Source organism: Chlorocebus sabaeus, chromosome 11 (genome assembly GCF_047675955.1).
Source record: "Chlorocebus sabaeus isolate Y175 chromosome 11, mChlSab1.0.hap1, whole genome shotgun sequence".
In the NCBI taxonomy this organism is placed as follows: Eukaryota; Metazoa; Chordata; class Mammalia; order Primates; family Cercopithecidae; genus Chlorocebus; species Chlorocebus sabaeus.
The window spans coordinates 75092608-75118431 of record NC_132914.1 but is presented as its reverse complement, the minus strand read 5'-3'; the positions used below and the strand labels follow the sequence as shown (position 1 = coordinate 75118431).

Sequence of the window (25824 nt, the reverse complement as noted above, 5' to 3'; positions counted from 1 at the left end):
ATCTGCTTTGGTGTAGCACTACTTTAGAGATGGCTATTTCTAAATCAAATGTGAAAAGGGTGTAACAGTTATTATTTGAACCTGTACACCGTTTTAATAGAGGTTTGCTAATTTTTAATAATACATGATAAAAAGCCTACACAATATAAAACAATACAAAGTGAACATATAAGTGTTGTATATTTTTATATATTTCACTTTTGTATATATAATGTATTTATGTGCATCTAGCACATAAAATTATAAATAAAATATAAACATAAAATGTATATATATGTAGATATTATATATAAAAGTAAAGGAAGTCCATCTCTACCCTTGATCCTTAAGTTTCTTAGTTGTCCTTTCTTTCCTGGAGACAATCACTGTTACTACTTTCTTATGTATCCTACCAAAGATGATTTATGTTTAAATAAGTGCATATGTGCACACATACATACACATATATATTTTATGTGTTTGGCTACAAAAGTAGAAGCACGCTACTTACAATGTTCTGCCCTTTGCTTTTTCCACTTAATAAATCTTGAGGCTAATTTATTATCAGTTCATTTATAGCTGCCACATTCTTTTTAATATACAGGGAAATATTTTAATTGTGCTTTACTTACTACCAGAAGCTGATACAACTTGTGATGGAACTAAGTACGAAAGATAATCAAAATTGTGATGGTGTGATAAGGAGAAAATTTAAAAAAATGAGAATTATGAGGCATGTCAAGGCTAAAATATCATTTTAAATAATTTCTTGAAAATTAGAAAGATATAGCAAAAAGATTATCAATTTAGTCTTTTGTCACCCAAAAAAACTGTTGTTCTAAGAAAGCCACATTTGATTTCCTTAAGCCTGAAAAATTACTGTCATAAAACCTTTGCCCAGAAGCCGTATCTCAAAGAACTATATATTTCTCTTAGACAAAACTGAATAATTTTAAAGTAGGAGTCATGTGTTAGATTGTTTCCGAAGCATGTTTACAATCGTAGGTTTCCAGGGCCTTACAATATAGTATTCAAGGTGGCAACTTAGGAATTAACTGAATCCCAAAGAAAGTTTATGAATATGATAAAATATGCTAAGATTTGCATGAATTAAAGGAAATTACAACTGCACTGTAATTTTATTCTCCCCTCTCTAAAAGATTGAAAAGAGATCTCAATTACTTGTGAAACTGACTTCTCATTCTTTGGTGGGCTGACTGAAATTATTTTATTGTGAATGACATACTCTTGTTCATTTAAAAATAAGAATGAGGATCTACACTTTTTATGACTGCAGTGAAAGTAAATTAGAAGAAATAACCTGCCAACCTGCAATGCCAGTCAATCCACACAAAAGGTTTATGAACTGAAGTCAGGGTAAAGAACCTTGCATCTCCCTCAGCAGGAAATCATAGCAGAATTATTTAAGGCAACTTCTCTGCTAAGCACCGCACAGCCAGGTGACTACTTAATGAGACTTTGTTAGATTTTGTTTGGCTTGGGCTTTTGGTAGAACAGTTATTGTTATATGGATAAGCATGCTTATGTAGCAAGATCTTCTTTTTAAATCTCTTCCTGGGGTTTAACATGAACAAACTTGATTTGTGAACCTTTGCCTTCCCTGAAGAAAAGTGGTCAGACTAAAATGAAAGTGGAGAGGCTCCCCTAGTCCTGGAAGTCAAATTCCCACAGTGTGAAAAACCACAATGAGATAGTGTAATAAAATATGGCTATGAGTTCCCAATCTATCTCCAACCAAACTGTTTTCTCACCAATTCTTCTGGTAAATCTCTATTAAACTACTGTATGTAAATAGCTGGTCTTAGATATTAACTTTAAGTTACTGGTTATATGCATTCTGCCTCCTGAGAACCTGAGGCATTGTTGAACTTCTGGAAATCTTAATTAACTACACAGTCCTCACCAAACATTTCCTGGAACATTTGTATTTTGAGTCAAATTCCTTATCCACATGGAACCCAATTCCCCTTAAACCCCCTGTTTCCCATTTTCATGTTCTTTTCATGTTTTCCACCTCCCATGAATAGTGAATTTTTCAAGGCATACTCCAGAGCTTTAAACATTGTACTTTACACTGTGGATGATGGATAACTTTTTGAAATATTATAAGCGATTGTGTTTTATTTCAGAAGCCACTGCCAAAAGTAAAAATCACAGGCCAGATTCCTAACTCCCTTGGAACTCTCCTATAGAAGTGACCCCTTAAAATTCCTAAGCTCATGAAATAAATATGGATTGTATTTTGTCTCAAATGCAAAAAGTATATTTTTTTCTTGGCAAATTGCATGGATAGCATTTGGCACTTGAAACGAATTTCCTTCTTATCCATGTAATGTGTGCCCTTACAAACATACCAGTAACAAATATGCAAACAAAACAACAATAAAACTCATCAACTTTGTGTCATATAAACATAACAAATTCCATGGCATTGTAAATATAAACATGTATGGGGGGGTTCACTTTTCACCCATTTCCATCTATATAATGCATATTTTTATTATCTCTAGTTTTCAGACATTATTTTAGATATGGATATTTAATTAGTTTTTTACAAGAATACTAAAATACCATTAATTCTTTTGAGGAAAAGATTACCCAATGCAGACTTTTTCTAAAATCTTTTTTTCACATTAAAGAAATGTCATATGTATAATTACAGATAATCGTTTAAAATTTAGATGAAAGGAACTGTTAGGAACCAAAATGATAATATTTTAATATTTATCAATATAAATATTGCTGAATGCTTGAAAGAAACAGAATTCATTACATTTTTATTTTAGTTAGGAAAAGCCCTACTTCTCCTAAGTTAATGAGATTTTTTAATAATTTAAAAGATTCAACTTCTTATTCCATGTAACCATCAACACTAAACACCAAAGAAAAATTACAATTATTATATAATTTCAAAAAAATTAAAACCAAAATCTTGGAATATATGATAGCTATCATTTATTAAAGATGCACGCTATTCCAGGCACTGAAAAGCCATGTCTAACTCTTACAAAAACTCTAGGAATTTCATATTATGATCTTCATTTTAGAGACAAAGAAGCTGGAGCTCAGAGAGATTAAAGAAGCTGGAGCTCAGAGAGATGAAGTAACATATTCAAGTGTACTCCCTCATTAAAAGAGAGGGCTAGAATTTGCATGTAAAACAGTTGGATTCCAACTCTCATGCTTGAATTCCCCTCCAAATTTATCACAAATATGTAGGTTTGAATTTCCCTTGACTGGCATCTCATTTTTCAGATCAGCCAAATAAATTCATTTGATGTTAAGAGTAACAGATTTATTCAATGCAAAGCCATAGAATAGTTTTAGATATTTGATACTGCTAAATGAAGTCTAAAAAATTAGCATTTTATCATTCCTAGCCTTCCATTGTACAAAGTAAGGCTAAAAATTTAGATCCACTTGATATCTGGAAAGCTTATTTTCAGAGAGTATAACTGCTTATTTTGAATTGAAACCATTCAAATTTTAAAGTGCATAATTCTAAATGTCTGGGTAAAATGTTTTTAAAAAGCCATTTCACAATACTCAAACATTGTTTAGAAATGTGGATAATTAACTGTATTTTTCCTCCTCTCAAGTTAGCATTTTAATGTTATTCATTCACAACCATTGTAAAATAATTTAATATTAAGAATGCTATTTTATTATTTTATGTTTTAATTACATCATTTCAAAACTCGGTGACATTGTTTCCATTGGAAAATTTTCTAAAACATAATATTTTAAAATTATTTTTGGAGGTAAGATTTTAAATTCAAAGATTGAGTTAAACCAAATATAGTCTTATTCAAATAAATACATATTTCTCATGTATGTTTTTACACATTAGAACATAGGAAACAAATATTGGGTGGACTTCCTGTGTAAGAAAACACCCCTTGGGGCCCAACAGCCAATGTGCACAATTTGTGAGCAAGTTAGCAGTATTTCCTCCTAATTTTCACCTTGTCATTATCATTTCATAAAGCATTATTTATTCTAAGACTTAGATAGCTACATGTCACAAGAATAAATAATAATAATATTCTACTTCCTAGACAGCCAAGAACTGCAAGTGTTACTTCTCCTGAAAGAGAACAAACAGCAGGGAATGAAAGCTCTCATATATATCCACTGGTAAAAAGAATTACCAGTTATATCATGCTCATTTTCACTCCATAACATATGTACAATAAAGTAGGTTTCTTAAAAATTATATTGAAGTGAAGATAATAATACTCTATAACCTATATAAAAAGTAAATTCTCAGTGGTGTGATCACAGCTCGCTACAACTTCCACCTCCTGGGTTCAAGCAATTCTCCCACCTCAGCCTCCCTCTTGAGTAGCTGGGATTACAGCCATGTGCCACTACGCTCGGTTAAGTTTTGTATTTTTAGTAGAGATGGGATTTCACCATGTTGGCCAGACTGGTCTCAAATTCCTGACCTCAGGTGATCCACCTGCCTTAGCCTCCCAAAGTGTTGGTATTACAGGTGTGAGCCACCGCAACCAGCCAGTATAACAGAATTTTCAGTTTAAACTGTTATTTTGAAAACCAGTTATCCATTACCACACATGAACTTTATAATGAGCAGGCCACATCTATCCCTACTCTCAAAAACTGCTTTTTATTTCCTAAGGGTCATCATTTTATTCATACTTTTGCTCTGATTTCCTAAATGAAGCTGTTGTTCCATTTCAGCTATTGTAGTAACAGGTCTTACTCCCCCTAGCTTAGTCCATGGGAATTACAAAACAGGCAGTAGCTAGGTCGTCTTTCTCATGTTTCTTAGCTCTAGTTATACTTTAGTTTCCTTATCTAAAAAGTGAAGATAATGGTAGTACACATGAAGACTCAATGAGAATGCATTTAAAGCACCTCTAACAGTGTCTGGCAAGTACTACCTAATATTAATAAATGAGAGCCAGTATTGTTAGTGATCTTTCATGAAGTTACAGTAATATAGACATTGAAGCTGGTATTAGAGAATGCTTTAAACATTCTAGGAAAAAAATACAATTAGTTGTGAATTTTACCATATCATAATATATAAATTTGTTATTCTTAAGTAGGAGGGAGTATCCATTTTAGAGATAATAGCATAGCATTTTTTTGTTCCTGTTTCTTAGTTGATCTAAAGTTTCCCTAATCGTTAAATCATTAAAATAATGACAATCATTATTACAAGAAGACAGAATTCAGTCTATAAGATGTAATTGATTGCTTAATATTATTGAATATATTTTTAAGTTGATTGTGACAACATAGTCTCAAAAGTTAGGTTTCATTGAGCACAAAAGTGTTTTCCAAATTCAAAAACTTTTCTTTATCTATCAAATACAAAATCTTGCTTACCACAGTATATTTGTGACACTATTAACCGCAATGCATAGGGTGCAAGATATATTTCAGAGAACCTGTGACAGTGAGATAAACAAATAGCAGGAAGGAAACAAGGGGATTCAGAAGGGATATATCTAAAGATAAGATACAGTTTGAATCCCTGAGAAAGAATCTGGTGCCTCCACACCCTTGGGACTAGGCACAAGATTAATAGTTACATAAAAAATATTCGAGATAGGTCAAACAGCAGGGTGAAAGCTGAAAGAATTTGTGCCCCACTTCCCATTTGATAGCTGGGGGGATCCAAATGCAGGGGTGCTCCTTGTCAATATGGAATAGCCACAGTAGAGGAAAATGATAAGACACAATTAGGTAGATATGGCTTGAGACAGCATATCTGATGTGTATGAATCCAGAAGTTCCTATGTGCCCCAGTGGTGGTATGCAGGAATGCTCTGAGGACTAGTATTCCAAGAGAGCTGGCATCAAGACAGAGGCAGAATATGAGCAATAGTTGCCAACAGAGGGTGTCCACATAGTACTCAAGGCCCAAGTCTCACAGCACATGTCCAGCGACCAGGCTGGATGGGGCCAACTTGGCAGAGACCAGCAAGGACCCAAAGGGTAGCAAGAAAACAACAAAACCAGAGACTTTTTCTCCCTCCATCTGACATAACCCTGAGGACACAAAAACTTCCCTACACACACGGTATCCATCCATCTGAATAAGCCATTTTAAAAATGAGAAAGAAAGAGAGAAACTTCATAGAAAAGGAAAAAATGGTGCTGAAAAGAAATTTGACCTTGAAATTTACTAATCTTTTACTCTAAGGGTTTCTCGAACCAAAAGAAAATAGCTTAATTTAGGATTCTCCAATCATCACCAACCTCCTTTGCAACCACCACCAGCAGGAAAGATTTGAAAGCAAGAAGAGATATATTACAGAAAATACTGCATTACATTTTCTATTACATTTGAGAAGTATCCTGTCTGAAATCCCTGTAAGTAAAACATATAAATTACAATGCACTTGGCTGATTTACTATACTATAACGGACTTATGATTACTTAGAGGAAGATCCATATCATACATCACCCTTTGACAAGGAAAACTCTATTAACATCCATAAACCTACCCTGACAATTGAGTATGTATATTGTTATTGAACAGAGGAATTTCACCAGTTATGTTCTGACAAGGAAATCAAAGAACGCCAAAAACACTTGTAAGTGTTGGAGGATGACTCAAACATGTTCCACCTCCTTACTGATTCTCTAGCACAAGGCTATGGCTGACTTTCCATAAGATTATGAGTCTTGAATTTTATGTTAAAGTCATATTTATTTTTCTAAGCAGGTTTGTTAGAGTAACCTAAGTAATAGTTATCAACAAATGGGACACTTAGGACATGGGCATAGAATTTTATATCCAATTTTTAAAATGCCATGGCTTTGAGATAACCCACTTCAATTTGCTGAGTCTTAATTTTAATCACGTACAAAAAGGAGACACTTGTGTTAGAAGATCCTCTCCTCTTTCTTCCACGTTCAGAATTAGAAGATTTGATGAGATAGGTTTGGAAACACATGTGGCCACCACTGGATTGGGGTAGCATCGCTCAAGGTAGGCTTAGTATACTCTACTAAGGCCTAAATTATTAAGGTTTGGACTTTGGATCACTGATATATAGGTTGAGTATTTCTTATCTAAAATTCTTGAGACCAGAAGTGCTTCTAACTTTGAATTTTCTTTTCAGATTTTAGATTCTTTGCATATACATAATGAGGTATCTTGGGGATGGAAACTAAGTCTAAATAAGGAGTTTATGTTTCATATACACTTTGTACATTTAGCCTGAAGGTAATTTCTACAATAAATAATTTTGTGCATGAAACAAAGTTTTGACTGTGTTTTGACTACAACTCATCACCTGAAATCAGGTATGGAATTTTCCATGTGTGGTGTCATGTTGACACCCAAAAAGTTTCAGATTTTGGAGAATTTCAGATTTTGAATTTTTGGATTATAAATACTTGACCGGTATAAAAATAGCATAGCTGGCATTTCTATCCAATAAATCATGAATAGGCTCTAGGATGGCTCTTTTTGCAATGTAGACATGAGGTAAATCATGAGTCAAAGTAATATAATCATAAAAATAATTCTATTTTATTCAACACATATGTTTAAATCACTGTTACATGCAAGACATTGTGTTTGGGAAGCTCAAGAGATATAAACACGAATCAAATTGACTTCTCATTAAAGAAAGTTTAAAGAAATTTAATTAAAGAGTTTAAATAAATTCAAGTTTAATTACATTGGGGGAACCTTGAATGATTGCCAAGATTATGGCTATGCTCAGGAAGATTGGTTTGCCAACAATGTCTATGAAGGATTAGCCACCAAAATAAAATAAATCATCACTAATATGCAATAGTTCCCAAAAGATTCAAAAGCTATGATCTATAAATTTTGACTGCCTGGTAAACACAGCACTATCTCTTTTCAAGTATATATGAAATTGCATAGAATCATATTGAAAATATTGATTTTTCTGATCCTCATTAAGGAGATTTCTCTGCTTTCACCTGGATTTCTTCCTCCAAAAATAAAGAGCAATCATGAAATTTAAATCGTTTAGCTTTCCAGGTCCTATGGCAAACGTAGCATATATCTTGTTCGACAGATAATAAGGCAGTTACCTCTTTATCCTGTATGCCACTACCAGGATGGATAAACTGTTCCAAAGTTCAGTAAACTATGTGCTGTATTAAAAATGATATGAGCACATTATTCAGTATTTGTAGTGGAGGACGAAGTTCCTGTGTGTCTCCAACTTGACTATATCCAGCAGAGAAAAGGTTTTGATTTATTTGGAGTAAAACACTTGGAATACAATAGAAGGGAGCGAGGACTTCTCATGGATTTTTCCCATTAAGCATTTTTGGGCAAGCCTTAGAAGTTACTCTGCAGGATGGATCTTATATTCATTCAGTGGCCTAGCTTTACAGCTAGTAGCAAAATTCATTGCCTTAACCCAGAGCAGTCTTGTTATTTTAACATGGCTGTTTCTATTTATAAAGTTACACAATCCAGTTGGTTCATTCTTCCTCCCTGTCTGAGACACAGTTTACAAAAAGAAACCACAGTCATTACAAAAATACACTGCCAGGAAATCTAAGTGTTGTTTTCTAGTGGAAACTGAAAGACCCACACCTTGACTTAGGTCTTACTCATCCTAAATCACATCTTTGCAGCACTTTCTCCTAGCTAAAGAATGTGCTCTGAAGTTTTACTACGTTCATTAGAAGGTCATCTTTTATATTCTGACTATTCTTGTTGTGGTTTTATAGGTGTTCTGTAAATAAGTCTGCTGTACAACAGGAAGCACCCTCTGCCAAGTCTTTTGGAGAGAGTAGCAATACATCCACAAGAGAATCCAGGTGGCAAGACATTTGAACAAAAGGTTTACGCAACAGCCTTCAAAAGAAGAAAGTAACAGACAAGACAGACACGGGAACTCATTCTAACTCTCCTTTCAGCTTCATGGCAGCTGCACTAGCTGGATGTTCATACAGGTCAACATTGTGATAGAGTGCTATATATGAGAACTTTCCTCTGAAAGCTAAAACAAGCTACAGATGCAGAGAACAAACACAACGCTAAGACATCAGGGATTTTCTTGCAAGTCCTTGAAATATGAAATTTAATTAAAATTTAACTACCATTTGATCAAGGCTACAGAAGAGAAATAAAAATAGTGGTGTTTGTAATACCTACACTCTGTGTAGCATCTTTGTGCATGCAGAATGAAAGAGAAAATATTATACAGAATTAATTGTAGATAAAGTCAGCACCTGGGGCACTCTCCATTTATTCTTACTAGAAGGACTTCTTGTCTGTTGGATCCTCTGCACTGTTGCTTTCAGTTGGATTTCAACTTCCCATCCTTTTCATTTTCTCAGCTTGATTCACATAGATCATACATAAGAGCTAAAGAAAATGTGTTTAGTGCCTGAGGGAATTCATTTTCTGCCTGGGATAACTAGACAAAATGTGATGCAATTCCTTCCCTGAATTTAAAATGTTTTGTTATCTTGAAGGCAATTTTCTTCATCCAATAAAAACAGAGAAGGAAAACTGGTGACCTTAAAAAACATATTTTTGAAATCGAAGATTCTCACACACAGAAATGCCTCTGATAATTTTGGGTGTAGACAGATGCTCTCTTCCTCTTTGTACTCCCCAAACATTCTGTCAATGGCCTATTGTTAAAGTGTGGACTTTCTCCTAGACCACATCCTGTCTGTCTTACAGTGGAGAAGCATACTGTTGAAGTGAAATGAAAGTTTTGATCTCTGTGTGTAGTCTCTGAAGGTATAGAAAAAACAAATTCACTGCAGTACCTCAAGATATCATTATATTCAACTCAGGGCCCGTAAGATTTAGGTTGGAAATTGCCTGATGATGAACTCATGGAACTAAGACATGTTTGTTTTATTGAAAAATCAAAGCCTTTTTCATAAAAGGAAAGTGTATTATTTTCATTGCCAACACTGGTTAAAAATGGTAAGGAAAAGAAATGAAGAGCAAATGTTTATATTTGAACCTCATTGAAAAAATTGTTCTCCTTTGAATAACTAAAACCTCCAAAAAAGCTACTTCTAATTTGAAAAATTCCTGTTAAAGAAAGGACATTTCCCATTAAATCTAAAATAGATAATTGTCAGCATCTAACAATGAATCCTTAATTAAACAAGGCAATAATATATTTAAAAATTGATAAACATAAAATCTCCAACTACTATAAAATTAGAACTATTTTATAATTAGAACTATAGAATAATTAGACTATTATTGAAAACTAGAATGAAATTAAGGAGAAAATCAAGGAAATCTGACTCATAACTCAAGTAACCAACCATCCCAGTTTGCCCGGGACTGAAGAATCTCCAAAACAAGAGTTTGAGCACTAAAATCAGGACAGTATGAAGATAACCAGTACAGTTGGTCAGCCTATGTGATAACTCATTTCTTCCTCCAACATTTTCTTCTTTATCCGTCAAGATATTTTTCTATTGGAATTAACTTCCTGTATATATCGTCCTCACTATTTCTAAATATGCATTCATTATGCAAGCACAAAATGAATTAACTTTTAGGGAATAAACTCCTGACAGTGGATTATCAGAGAGTCCATACCTAAAGCAGTAAAAACAAAATCTGAATCTCTATTAATAGATTTTAATGGAGGAGGATCTGACATTACAGAAACTCTATCATTTAGTATCAGATGTGTTTTTGGTGCTTATCACCTCTTGAGTGAATTAATTTCTCAGCTACATAAACCTATCCCTTCCTCTCCAATCTTCATTCAACCAGAATTGGAGATCTGGCTCAGAGACCAGTAATCTTTATGTGCTTTTTGGAGTGCACTGCATTTTAAAGCTTGTATTTTGGTACACTTAATGTTTAAAGAATTAAACTAATTGGCCAGGCGCAGTGGCTCACGCCTGTAATCCCAGCTACTCGGGAGACTGAGGCAGGAGAATCACTTGAATCCAGGAGGTGGAGGTTGCAGTGAGCTGAGATCGCGCCATTGCATTCCAGCCTGGGCAACAAGAGTGAAACTCCATCTCAAAAAAAAAAAAAAAAATAGCCTAATCAAACTTAATGAAAACATGAAAAAATAGAAAATCTCTAAAAGATATCACTAATATCCAAAACTTTAATGGATGAGAAAATTTCTATCTATTCCACAGTGTTTTTAAAATTGACTTAAACATAGGAGGAAAAAACATTCAACAATGGTGAAGTAAAGCGTGATGATTTGTAGATACGCTTCTTTCAGCAATAAAAGAAATAAAGTACTTGAGTTCTTTTAAGTGTTGTAGCAAAAATCTGAAATAAAGTCATTCAATATTAGGCTGTTATAGGCTCTTAGTCAAAGTCCAAGAGCACGTGGTCCTCTCTTCTAAAGACAGTGCCAGACTGCACTGAGCCCCAATCCAACCAGAGACACATTTGCAGGATAGATCCCGCAAATCACTACTAAGATTATTGTTCTTCAAAACAAGACTGCCTGAATTTGGGAAGTGTATTTGTATTCCACAAGATTCACTTTATTAAAATAGATGGAGCCAGGAGCTATTGAATATCATAGATATATATACACACATATACTTATTTATACAAAACTATGTGTAAATTTTTCTCCTTAGTTCTATGCTTATCGATATTCTAAACCAGGAATAGCCCGTGCTAAAAATTATGTGTTTGTAGGTATCATCTGCTTCCAAAAAAGACAGGTAATTTCTTAACGTTATTATAATGCTATAACAGTATGCTTTTATTTCTGACTATAATTAGGTGAGGTTGCTATTCTTGTCCTAATTCCAAAGTCAAGAAAATTGAGTAAAAACATGCAAGATTACACAGTTGGAGTAAAGGACTCCAATTCAGGCCACCTGACTAGAAGTTCAATGATTTCATATTAACTACTGCTGCTGTAATGCTGTATGCAACATATACTCTACATATTTAGATTACAGGATGACTAAGCATGTGCATGTATCATATGTAGGTATATGTATATGACTATATTCTTTCAGCCCAATGAAAAAGTATTTAATAGAACTATTAAAATACAAATTTAAATTAAGTCTATATAGAATGGAGGGATGAGGGGAGAAAACAATAGCTAAAATCTGGAATAAAAATGTTAGTGAGAGAATTTTTATTTAAACTACATCATATCATCCCTATAAAAGCACCTCAAAAAATTTATTGCACACCTAGAAGCAAGTAAAGTTGTGAATCTCTTGACCAAATATTAGCTCATGCTTTGGGCATTGCTGTGATCTGAATGTGACCTTCAAATCCATATGTCGAAACTTAATCACCAATGTGATAGCTTTAGAGGTTGGGCCTTTAAGTAATGATTAAGTCATGAGGATGGAGCCCTCATAGGTGGGAATAAGGCCCCTATAAAGGGGCTTGAAAGAGTGGTTTCACCCTCTTTTGGCCTTCTGCTGTGTGAAGACATGGCATTCCTCCCCTGTGGACGATGCAGAAACAATGTGCCATTTTGGAAGCAGAGTGAGCCCTTACCAGACACCAAACCTGGCATCACCTTGATCTTAGACATCCCAGCCTCCAGAACTGTAAGAAATAAATTTCTGTTGTTCATAAATTACCCAGTCTGTAGTATTTTGTCAGAGCAGCACAAATGCACTGATTAAAGCAACATCATTCACTTAATCTTAATGTATCAGCAGCTCAGCAGCTCAGATCCAAATGTGTAGGCAACCCCTTGCCACCATACAGAATTGCACAGCAAAAATTGTATGTATTGGCCTTTCCTCTAGCTTTATCCTTTTCTGGTGTTCTTTTCTTCTTATAATCCCATTTTATTTGCATATGTTTTGAAATTTTATATATTTTATATGTTTTTAATTCTACTAAATCTTTCTTTTTTCCAAAAAAGACAGGGTCTAAATTTGCTGTAAACTGGGGCAATGCCCCGCGCCCTTTATGAGATGTTTGGCATTGGCTTTGTCTGGGTATATTTTTGATCATCACAATTAGAGAGGGCAACCTGTTCTAAATTAAACAAATACATCCAAATCTATAATAAAAGCTATTATTGTTTAAAATCTGCATTATAATCATTTCTGTGGCTTCTAGGTAATATTAAATAGGAATTAAATATTGAAAAAATGAATATAGATTCCTAAAAAGAACCTAAAAAGATTCCTAAAATGAATATAGATTCCTAAAAAGAAAAATAGGAATTTAATATTGAAAAAATGAATATAGATTCCTGGGTTCTTTTTAGGAATCTATAGTCAATCTGTTTTTCTAAGTATATTTTCCTTAATGCCTGTAAGATACACACACACACACACACACACACACACAATGATTAACAAAGACGAGGAAAGTTACCTAAGGTCCACAGTGCAGACCTGAAGTGGTAACTGAAAGGGTTTACATTTACTGAAATAGCAGTCTTTTTTTGTAATACAATAGGTCTAGCTGGAATCAGAAGACAATAGCTGAAAGAACATATTGTTGGAGATAATAGTAAACCTTGTATTCAATGGAGGAACGCAACACACAAGTGTGGATATCAAAAAGCCAGCCAAAGAAAGGAAGAAACAGCTACAAAAAGCAGATGCTTTGAAGAGAAAAGAAATGTGAAACAGAATCCAAAGAATATATGGGTCAAAATAATAACATAAAAAGTTCTGGCAAAAATATCACCCTGTAGAAATTCAATAAATTGTCTGAAAAAAAAGGCACAGCAAGTTTATATGAAAGATGTGGGCATTCAGGGACAATAAAGAGAAATATATAATCTGCACATTTTTAAGTCTAAAAAGTGAGAAATTTAACTTGATACAAGCTGAAGCTTACCAGTGAACACTCTTAAAGAGGAGGAGAAACCTGGATACAGATAGTCTTATACCACAACTAAATCTACAGACAAATTACCTCAGAAATTCACCTTGCATTTAAAAAGAGGTTGTTCTGTGTAATATTCTTTATATGTGCTTATCACAGTCTGAAAGGATTGTAATATGAGTTTCTTCTTTTGATGCTGGGTTTTCCAATGATCCATTCACATATTCCCACTTAGTGCCCCTTGGAACCAATTTGCAGTGAACTGACAGAGGTTTCACAATACCTCCAAGCCGAGAGAGAGGGCACTTCCTTACACAACTATGCAGTCACCTATTTGGCATCGTCTAGAATCCTGCAAATGCCTCCTTCTTGCTGGACACTTGACTTCACACGATTTGTTAAACTACTCTTCTAGAATTCAGATCATACACGGGATTGGCCTTTCTGGTTCCCAGCTCTGACGGAGAGATCCCAGGTCCAGCAAGAAAATAATGCTAACAGGGTACTGAAGCAATAGAAGCAAGGGTGCAGGACCAAGAGAGAGACCTGCTTTCAGGATGTGAGACTGGATAAGCAGGTTGGAACAGAAGAAATTAAAATTAGCTAGAAAGATCCTAAGGTGGGAAACAGACCACAGTGAGCTTTTTATATAGTATTTGTATATATGTGGACCTGGTCTACTTTTAAAAGCTGGGTTAATGGCAAGATCTTCATTTAATAACTTGAATGTCATTATGGTTCTTCTCTTATTCCTTGTTTTGCTTTTAAAGATATATCCTTTTAATTCTGGACAACTTATTGACAATCTGAGCACCTTAGCCTATTTTTTTATATGGTGAATTTTTGCTTAATCTTGAACATCTGACTAAATAGCCAGTTTCTAGCTAACTATATGCTGTCTAATAGTTTACCAAACTATTTCCCTTAATTTCTGGGTACACAGATACATGATATTTCCTAGTCTCTCTTGAAATTGGGTATTATCATCTGATAGAGTTCTGACCAATGAAATAGAGTGGAAGTGATATGTGGAATTCCCAGCCTCTTATGCAATCCTCGATTATCTCTCTTTCACTGATGGCTGGCTAGAGGTGAGAGGATGGTACTATATGCTGGAGGGAACCTGGTTTCTTTGTTACCATATATATGTGTCAGCAACCATTTTCTATAAATGGCCAGTTAGTATATATTTTAATCTTTGCAAGCCATGTAGTCTCTATTGTGACTACTCATCTCTGCCATTATAGGATAAAAGCAGCCACAGGAAAGGCATAAACCAGCGTCAGGGCTGTGTTCCAACAAGATTTGACTTTAGGAAAATAGGCACCAGGCCAGATTTGGCCTATGGACCATAGTTTGTTAACCCCTAACTATATGAGACCATTAAAAAAATGGACAATAAATTTCTATTGTGTTAAGCCACTGAGACCTAGGTTGTATCTGTTATAGAAGTTAGCATTACCTTAACGAGTGCAATGCCATTTTGATTGCATATAAAATTTGCTTGGTCACATTTCATCATGAAAAATTTTGAACCTGTCCACCCCAGGTTTTCAGTTTTACAAAAAAGTTCTTTACAATATCAAAATACAGCAAAAAGAAGAGATAGCCCCTAGTTTCTATTTATTTGTTTTTGCTTTTCGTTTATGGAGGTGGCATCATGTTGTTACACTGGGAAAATGTTACATTTTTTACATGACTCTTTCAGCTGGTGACTTTTTTCTGGGCAGAATTGCAACACATTTTAACAAATAATTCTGTGATTTGCAGTGGGGAGGTCCTGCCATGTAACCAATTAATGAACTCTACCACAGATATCAAATTTTTCTATCAGTCTCAGTAACTAGTAATCCAAAGTAAAACACTTCTTACAGAAAAATGAAGTAACAGTGAGATTTGTAGAGAAAGAAGAATTCAAAGTGAAATTTGTCAAAGATTAATTCAGTGCTTCTGGTAAGAATTTATTATTTTCTTTGTTTTCCTATTACGTGACTCAGTATCCACAAAGACAGTAAAGAATAACTTTGATTTTGACTGCTGGTTGTCTATACATTGTTGTAAGGAAACATCAGAGAGGGAGACTCAGAGAGTAAGGACAGGGAAGTCAAACAGACCTAGGTTGGCCTTTCAGCTCCGCCCTAGCATCTCTCTGAGATCAGTTGCTACAGCTGTTTGATGGGAATTATGGCTTGGGTATAGGCTTCCAACATGTAGTAGGCACTCAAAAAGTGTTAGTAATAATCCTTAGTTTTAACTACTACTTGCTACCCGGTTCACACAAATTATCACTTCCAACTAAACTGTACATTTCTGAGTGAAGAAAATGTATTTATCCTCCAAGACATAGAATTTTTGGATTGCTGATGATTAATAGCTTAATCCAAACATCCATAGCCTCTTTTACTAGACTCATCCCTCTTCCATCGCTCTTGGTGCTTTAGTCAAAACCTGGCTCCATCACACTCTCCTCATCTGTATTTTGGAAATGTTCCCCACACATTTACTGGCTCTTTATATATTTTATTTTGTTGTCAGCTTTCAAAATATGAACTTAATCATGTCACTTTGATATTTAGCATACTTCTTCCATTCTGTACAGAGTAATTCCAAACTCTTTACAGTGGCATTTAATGCCCATTTTCCCACTGCCTTGAATCACCCTCATCTCTCTTGGTTACATCCTACATCCTAAGATTGGTGAGTAATCTGCAGGTTTATAAACATGACACACTATTTCATAGCCTGGTAAATGCTATTCCATATAAAATGCTCTTTTTTCCCATATTTACTTGACTAAATCAAATTCATTCTTTTTTTTTTTTTTTTTTTTTTTGAGACAGATTCTTGGTCTATCCCCCAGGTTGGAGTACAGTGGCTTGATCTCTGCTCACTGCAACCTCCACCTCCTGGGGTCAAGTGATTCTCATGCCTCACTCAGCCTCCCAAGTAGCTGCGATGACAGGCACTTGCCACCACGCCTGGCTAATTTTTATATTTTTAGTGGAGATGGGTGTTCACCATGTTAGCCAGGCTGGTCTCAATGAACTCCTGACCTCAGGTGATCTGCCTGCCTCGACCTCTCGAAGTGTTGGGATTACAGGTGTGAGCCACCATGCCTGGCCTTCAAGACCTGGTTGAAATGTTACTTTTCCCATCTGTAGAGAATTAATCACTGCTTCCTCTATCCCACTACCAATCCTTAATTTTATCCATTTTTATATGAAAGTATCAGATACTTTTATAATATTATAATACTAGTAGGTAATATATGCTGACCACTAACTATGTATTAGTCCTTCTGCTGACATATAGTTTATGTGCAATATTTCTTTAATCTTCACAAAAATTCTGTGTGCTCGTTTACATTATTATCCACATTTTAAAGATGAAGAAATTGACACTTAAGTATTAACTGCCTTGCCAAAGTCATTTTGCTAGTAAATATTGGAGAATTACAAAAGTGAGAGTTTTCCAGAAGTCAGAGATCAAGAAAAGTAAAGCAAATGCAAAGCTTGACACAGTGACCATGAATATAAACTATGCTTTCAAGAAATGTTTCTATGAAATAGGAAACATAGAGTGATTGATATATGGTGAAGAAAATGATTATTGTTGTTATTACTATGATTTAAGTTAGTAAAGAAAAAAGAATTATTGGAAGCTGATTCTAAAGCAGCATTTTTCAGCTGTGTTTGATTTTGCCTTTCTCCCAGACTGAAGGATGCCACTGGTACTTAACAGCTTAACTGTGAAACCTGGAGGGTACGTGGTGGATAGAGGAAGGCATGCTGCTAAATATCCTACACTGCTCATAACAGACTCCATCCCTATGCCTACTACAGAGTTATCACTTCTAAATGTCACTGGTGCCACGGCTGAAACATCCTGGTCCAGTGATGCATTGGGGCTGAAGACATTGACAATATGAGAAATGGGCTAACTGATGGAACAAAATCAGGAAGAAAGAGAAAGGGAGGAGACAAAAATATTACTCTTAGAAAAGTTTTATGGGGAACTATTATCCTCATTTCATTTTTTTACAAGTACAGAGATTGAAGTCCAGAGAGTTTAAATGATTTACACTTTTAGCATCTAGCAGAAGCTTAATTCAAAATTTGAGCTCCTAATATAATGTTCTTTTAATTATACCACTTAATTTTTCAAGTTCAAAATTGGATATGGATAATTGTTGGTGATTTGATAGCATAAATATTAAACATGTAGCAATTATTTTGCCTGGAAATTAATGACATATCTATTGGTTTTATGTTTCTATAAACAACATATTTAGATCCTTAGTTTTTATTAAATGAAAGAAAGATGTCTATGATACAAGAAAAAGAAACTAAGAAGAATATGTTTGGCAAATCGGCATCAAATATACACAAAATTTTGAAACTTTCAAAAAAATTAAAAAGTTGTATGAAATTTTCAGTAACATTTAATCCTGTAATTAGCATCAACAATTTTAATAATTTCTAGTTCAAGGCATGAAATATAACCCTTTAAAGACACTAAAGCATGAAGTAAAATAATAGACAATAATATTGATGGCCACGTTTCTACCAATTGTTACTTAATGTACAATAATGAAAAGCTGAGCCTCTGCCAGTAGAAAAAATGTTAAAATTCCAGCATTATTTCAACATTCTCTGACCATTGCTACCACAAAAGCAAAAACAATTAAAATGACCATACAGTTTAACTGTGAAACCTGCAGAGTTATAACTAGAAAAAGAAATAATCATGTTTCTTTAAATACAAATAACTAAATGTGCAAGCACAGCAGAAACAGGCAAGGAAAGTAGAATCATCTGGGGACCCAAGAGCTGACCTATGCAGCTGTAGGCCTGGCCAGCTCTGGAAATGCTACCATATGAGCAAGCCAACAGGAGCATTGACAGTCCTCAGCAATCAGGCAGCTTCTCCAAGAAGGAAACAGCTGGAGACCAGAGCCGGTGATCTACTCTATTGACATCTGCTGCTATATTTCTATCATGGGGTTCCTTTTATTTATTTCTGTTACTCAAACAATTCAGTAGAGACCATGTGTCAACTTAATTGTCTTCTCCTGATAATTCTAGGCACTTCACACAACCACTGATTGATTTACAATTCACCGACAATGTTACTTTAACACCTAAAACAAACCCTATTATTAATTAAGTCAATCAGTAGTCTTCCTTCCCTTTCCCTAACCCCGAGAGAAGTATTTATTGTTGCAGTGTAGTTTATTGGTTAAGAATAATATCTTCTGTAACCATACAGCCTTAGTTTGAATCTCTATTCTACCACATTCTAGCATTGAGATATTGGCAAGTAATTTAACCTCTCTAAGCTGCAGTTTCTCCATCTGTAAAATGGGAAGAATAATAATTCCTATGCCATAAGGCTATTGTGAGGACTGAATGGAATACTCTATGAAGAGTTTGACCCAGTACCTGACATACAGCCGGTCTCTAAACATTAGTTAATATTAGAACCTCTCTGCAACGATTTCTCGTAAATATTACCAGTGTCATTTGGTCTCATTCTTACATAAGATCTTTCTCTATTGTCTACCTGGTGTTTTCCATAAATATTATGCTTCATTAACAGTGGCTTACTTCCCTTTTGAGGAAGAGTTATGTAAACTTTTACAGTTTAAAGTTTAAACTGTAAAAGTTTACATAGTTTAAACTGTAAAAGTTTACATAACTTTTCCTCAAAAGAATGTTTTTACTCTATGTATCTGAGTCCTATCTGCTCATTAAATTTCAAAAATTCAGTCTTTTCTGAATGCTCCATTCATACAGGATTTCTTTCAGTCCTAACATTCTGCAAAAAGAATTGTCCACATTAGCAACACTATTTATACAATATATTTGTATGACAATATTATCAGTTATGTTTATTTTAAATATTCATTTCAACTAATGTTTTTGTGTGTCTTCTGTTTTCAAAGCATTAGTGGCAGCCCTGTGTGAACACAATAGCAAGGAAATAATTCCTACCCTGGTGGCCGTAACTGGCAGAGTGAATAGGAATTAAATAATCATACCTTCTACCATGGACATAAATGCCTCTACTCTTCCAATAAATTTCTTTGGATTGCCCCAAGTGGATGTAATCTCTCCTTCTTTATAGCATCCACAGCAATTTGTCTATACTTTTGACTTTTGAAATAATCTTAAATAGTGGGTAAGATTTGGATGATAGGGTAAACCTAGAAAAAATATTGCTGTTACATCATTAAGAGAAAGTATAAATAAAATAACATAGAAAAAAAGTCTTCCTATGAACAGATTTGAATTCAAATTTTGGATTTGGTTACTAGTTAACTGTGTGATTCTATGTATGACTCCTACTCTCTTTGTTTATTTCTCTGTAAATATAGATTATAATACTTAATTTGAAATGTCTTAAGAATAAAGTAAAAATTTTTCTGTAAGATACAAGACTTGTCCTCAAAAAATAATTGCTTTCTATAATAATGTAAAACAGAATCTTGAGTTTGCACAAGTAATCTGAGAGGGAAGGAATGAGTGAGCCCAAGACTGGAAAGAGTTGGAAATGAAAATAGGAGTAAAAGAAAGGTGGCAGACCAAATTGGAAGGAGACTGGGGATTGAGAAGTAAAAGCCAGGGAGTGCTCCACAGTAAGTATGGCCAAGAAACTTTCATGAACAGGGATGTCTAATGCTTAATTGGATGTTGTTTGCTGAGCTGTGACAAAATAGAACACTCTTTCTTAACCTTAACCTCCAGAATGTTAAGTAAAGGTTCCAAGGCAAAGTGACTCTGTTCTTCATTTGGGTGTATGCCCAGGAAGAATGGAAAAACAAATCCATATGAGAGAGATTAGAAAATTTGAGATAAGAAAGAAATCAGAACAAGATATAGCTAAGGAAAACATAAGCCCTTGAAATATTGTGGAGGATTTTCCAACTGCATATGACATAGAGTCTGGAACTAGTATTATTTATTTGTTAAAGGACAGTGGGACTAAACATTCTGAAGAAATTGGGACACCCAGGAAGAAGACATCTGGGATGTAGTAGCTAGATGGAGCTATGATAGAAATAGAGAAAGTGACAAGTGGGAGACAAGAATGCCTGAATGAAGATATTATAAGATATGAGAAGCAAATAAAGTTTTCTTCTTAAGCAGGATGGTGAATGTGTTGCATGGATGAGGGTAGAGAGACACAGGAGAGGATACCAATTTGGAATCACTGAAATAATTGATAGAAAACTTTAAAAGGCCATCAAAGGATGGGCAAGTGCAGAAGAAGATAAACCCAAGCTATAATACCGAAACAGAATTCTCAATTTCTGGCAAGTTACGGGACGTGAAATGGTGATGTACTTTACCAGGTATTAGTCTAGGAATTCGGGATTAGATGACTGGAATGATGGCGTTTGCATTAATTGAAACAACAGGTGAAGGGAGTGACAACTGAACACACATTTCTGACACTGTCATATGTAAATTTGTTCTCTCAAACCAGATCATAAAACTGTTTGGTACAAGAACTGGCAGAGTACCCCACATAAATGTTTCTTAATGACAGTCATCTATTGTGGGTACTATCAATGGTATCTTTTTCTAGAAATTGAGCCCATATTTTTTAGCTGAGCACATGGCTGCCTAGAACAAACACTACATTTTCCAGTCTCCATTGCAGCAAGGTAAGTCCTTGGAACTATAACTAGGCCAATGTGGAAGAATATTTAATAAAACAGGGTGCATCTTTTTAATTAAGTGGACCTCAATTATCTACTCAAGACTGTGAGATGTGAGCCACAAATGGATGATGGCAACCAAAATAGAGCCTGGTTCCCTGACAACTTCCTGAAGTCTCCCTACCAGCCATACATGGACTGCTCAACTCTAGATTTCCTTTATATGAAAATGAATTAAACTTCTATCTTCTTTACACTATTGTTATGTTGACTTTTCTGCTTTTGCGGCCAAGTCTAATTCTAATATAACTACCTTGTTCGATTTTGCTATTTACTTCAGTTCTGGTTTTTATCTTTCAAAAGCTAAAATAAATCTACATATACTTCTTTTTAACATTTAGAAATATTCTGAACTGCTGACCAGGCGTTCTTTACATTTGTTTGAAAACATTTTTAATCTGATAAGTGGCATGGTGAAAACATCCCTATAAATACAACGTTGCTTACCACAGAGGCTTATTGGGATATCAGATGTTTGATTAATATGTTTGCTAACCAAAGAGATCAACCAAAATTATATTGAAAACAGTGCTTATAGTGCTCAAATCCTAGGCCAAGGTCATTTAGCAAAGTGGAAGTTTCACTAAACCTTCAGAAAAGATAACCATGGTCAGCAGGGACAATGTGTCTCTCTGTTCTTTCCATTGAATCCATACAGACTTGCAGATACACAGAACATTAGAATAGAATTTTATGACATTTCTTTTAATTATTTGCAAAAAGTTAAATATTTTTAGTCTTTTGTTGATAATTTACGTTTCCCTGCTTTTTACTCTGAATTGTTCACACTGAACTGAAAACTATAAACCCATAAAAAATATTTTAACTGATTTTTCTCGCATGGACAATGCTTTGTTTGACATAGAACTCCACAAATATCCATTCCAAACCCCTTGTTTTATAGATAAAATTGATATGGGAAGCGGGCAGGGAAGTGCTGGGTAGAGAAAGATGGGGTCCCTGGCTAGGGCTCCACCCCTGGCTCTCTGCCCATGGACCTAGTAAGGACAGGCATTTCTGTTTTCATGCCCAAATGTTGCATTATCTAAGACCACCCTGGCCCACCACGTCCGCATTCTGTGCCTATAAAAACCCCAAGACCCTAGCAGGCAGCGACACAAGCGGCTGGACATCGAGAGGAACACACCGGCGGAAGAACGCACAAGCGGCTGGTCATCGAGAGGAACACACCGGCGGAAGAACGCACAAGCGGCTGGACATCGAGAGGAACACACCGGCAGAAGAGCACACCGACAGGCACCTGCAGACACCGGCAGGCCGTCGACCGCAGAACGACGTGGACCTGAGGGGAATCTAGCCGGGGAGGTCAGAGGAGAGTCTGGCTGCTGAGCGGCCCAGTTCCAGGGGAAAATCACCTTTCCACTTCATCCTCCTTCTGGTTCCCCATCCATCTGCTGAGAGGTACTTCCCAACATTCAATAGAACCTTGCACTCATCCTCCAAGCCCACATATGACTCAATTTTTCCGGTACACCAAGGCAAGAACCCAGGATACAGAAAGCCCTCTGTCCTTGCAATAAGGCAGAGGGTCTAATTGAGCTGATTAACACAAGCCACCTTCAGACTGCAAAACTAAAAGGACACACTGTAACACACGCCCACTGGAGCTTCAGGAGTTGTAAATACTCAACCCTAGATGCTGCTGTGGGGTCGAAGCTTCTCAACCTGCCCATCTGCATGGTCCCCCTAGAGGTTTGAGCAGCAGGGCATTGAAGAAGCAAGCCACTCCTGCTGTCACATGCCCTGTGAGGGAGAGAAGGAAACATTTCCCGTATCAAAATGATCCCAAAAGATGAGCAAACCTAACTGAATCTTTCTCAAAATAACTGTTTGTTCATTCATTGATTCATTAATCCCTGTATTCACTCATCCAACTACTGTTTAATTCTTATCATGCATAAAGCATTGTACAGGGAGACAGCTGGAACACAGGATAAGATACGACACCCGCCTTCTATACGTTTTCAACTTAGTGGAGATACAAATAAATTATCCACATAATTAAAAGAAATTATCCAGATAATTAAAATACACAAGCATTTCTACAGACAAAGAGTTGGGAAAGAGGAATGGTGGGGAGGAGATAGCTAGCAAAGACTTTATGAACAAAGTTGCATCTGGGACGAAGCTTAAAGGATATGAACAGGTGAAGGTGGGATGGGCATTGTAGAAAAGGGAGTGGCTTTCTTTTTCCCTTCTAGAGTTGATTTTTATATAAAGGTTTTTTCCTTAAATTATTTTAAACTAACATTTGGATAGCAGAGTAAAACCAAAATATTTCCTAAGAAGCCAGAGATGAGGCTGCGACTTTGGAGAGCTTGACATCATAGTTAATGCTGCATTAAAAAGTGATGCTTAGTAGAATGATGGTTACCAGAGGCTGGAAAGGGTAGTGGTGAGGGGTGGGGGTAGTGTGGGTGGTTAATGGGTACAAAAATACATTTAGATAGAATGAATTAGATCTAGTATTTGATAGCACAACAGGATGATTACTATCAACAATAACTTATTCTATATTTTAAAATAACTGAAAGAATATATAATTAGAATGTTTGCAATACAAAGACATGATAAATGTTTAAGGCGACAGATACCCCATTTACCTTGATATGATTGTTACACATTGTATGCCTGTATCAGAATATCTCAGGAACCACATATATACACCTAATATGTACCCATAAATATATACACCTAATATGTACCTATAGAAGTAAAAATACACAAAACAAAAGTGACGCTTATCAAGGTACAAACGAATCCCCATGAAGTTCAGCAGCTTCAGGGCCATGCTAGCATTCGTGACTGGAGGAAACGGTCACAGTATGCTTTAGAAACCAAGGGCTAAGAGTAACGACTCACAAAATACCATAAATAAAATGACTGAAAAGGATATCAGTAATAAGTTAAAGAGTAGGGTTTCAGTTTACAAGGGAGAATTCAGATAAATGTGCAGTATCATGGAAAACATCATTTCATTTTCCTTCATATTGCAATGAATTAAGCAGCCTAGGATACAAATTTTCAGACAGAAATTCTTTGAAATGCAAATGACATTTAGAGAAAAGCGATGGTGTCTATATGTATTATTACAAGTAAATGTCTTTTAGAAAGTACCTATTTTCATATATCGCAGTAAGTATGACAATAGGTTCTCTTTTTATCACATTTGTGATTGATTATGGTTACTAGTAATAGAGCAATATCTAGAACTAACTAGGCATTCATCAATAAGTAGTACTAAATGATTACAATAGATGCATATTCAGAAAATTTTGATCATGACTTTTACAACTCTAAACTAAGAATACAGTTTTACATAAGCTAAATATTCAGCTTTTCAGCCATTGTAACTGCTTACATCCTTACACCGGTATTCCTCATCTACTCCCGATTTCATAACACGTTTTAGTGCACTTAAAAAGAAATGAGCACTTTAGCTATATAAGTCTGCAGGTAACTTCAGCAACTAACCTTGCTGTCTTCTTTCTCCTTGGCTTTTCCTTGGAGGGGTTTCTTCTCTCCAAATTCACAGGTTGATTTCAATGCAAGCTGACAAGAAAGCATGGAGCTCTCTGTTTCAGCAAGTTCCAAAGGTCTTGAAGAACAGTGCTGTGACCCAGTAGTGCCAAGATTTGGTATCGGAAGAGCAGTATGCACAGGCTTTGACCCCACAGCTGGCTGCCTCAGTTTTGAGGCAACCCCAAAAACAGGCATGGCTTCTATAAAATTATCTTCTTGCTGCCAAAGAAAATGCTTCTAACCTCAGTCTGGTAGACTCCAACTTTAGTATTTCCAGAACAAATACTTTAAACAAAACTAGCAGTCATCCTGATTTTTAAAAAACTAATAATATAATTTTCAGAAAGAGGCAAAACTTCTCTGCATCTTTAGTTAAGTATCTTTCTTTCTTGCTGGCTGGGATTCATATTCATTCTCATTTCTCTCTCTCTCTCTCTCTCTCTCTCTCTCTCTCTCTCTCTCTCTCTGTTCAGTGACTCAGTGTCTAAGTAATACTAAATACTCCTTTGGGGAGTAAACTTTTCTTCAAGGTAACTGCTACAAAGCTCCTTCTTAGGATTAGACAGCTCTTAGTTTTGCTTTTTTCTTCTCACTAAAGCAGTCTGAGTCTGAACTTTGAGAGTGAAAAAGAGGAAAAAAACAAAAGGAGAAGCCCTTCAGTCCAACTGTCAGAGCAGCCAAAAGACCACAACAGTGGAAGGACAGGGGTTCTTCCTGATTTCAGAAATAGCCAGCCTGCATTCTCTTTTTAAAGAAAATTGTATTTCCCTCAGCTCAGAAAAAAATAAAAAGAATGGACAT

At 35.4% G+C, this 25824-nt stretch overlaps 1 protein-coding gene across 7 annotated transcripts in view; it reads right to left on the bottom strand.

Moving 5' to 3' along the window:
* Positions 1-25824, bottom strand: part of NAV3 (neuron navigator 3) — a 905452-nt gene that overhangs the window by 352628 nt on the left and 527000 nt on the right. For 2 of the 7 annotated variants that reach the window (XM_008004096.3, XM_008004098.3), the window contains exon 1: positions 24976-25724. The exons of 1 other annotated variant lie outside the window; for it this stretch is intronic. In XM_008004096.3, the coding sequence (XP_008002287.3) occupies positions 24976-25218 (243 nt within the window). In that variant the 5' untranslated portion in view covers positions 25219-25724. Of the gene's footprint in view, positions 1-24975; positions 25726-25824 lie in introns of those variants that run through there. 4 more of the 7 variants (XM_008004097.3, XM_008004099.3, XM_008004100.3 and 1 more) reach the window with 3 other exon arrangements.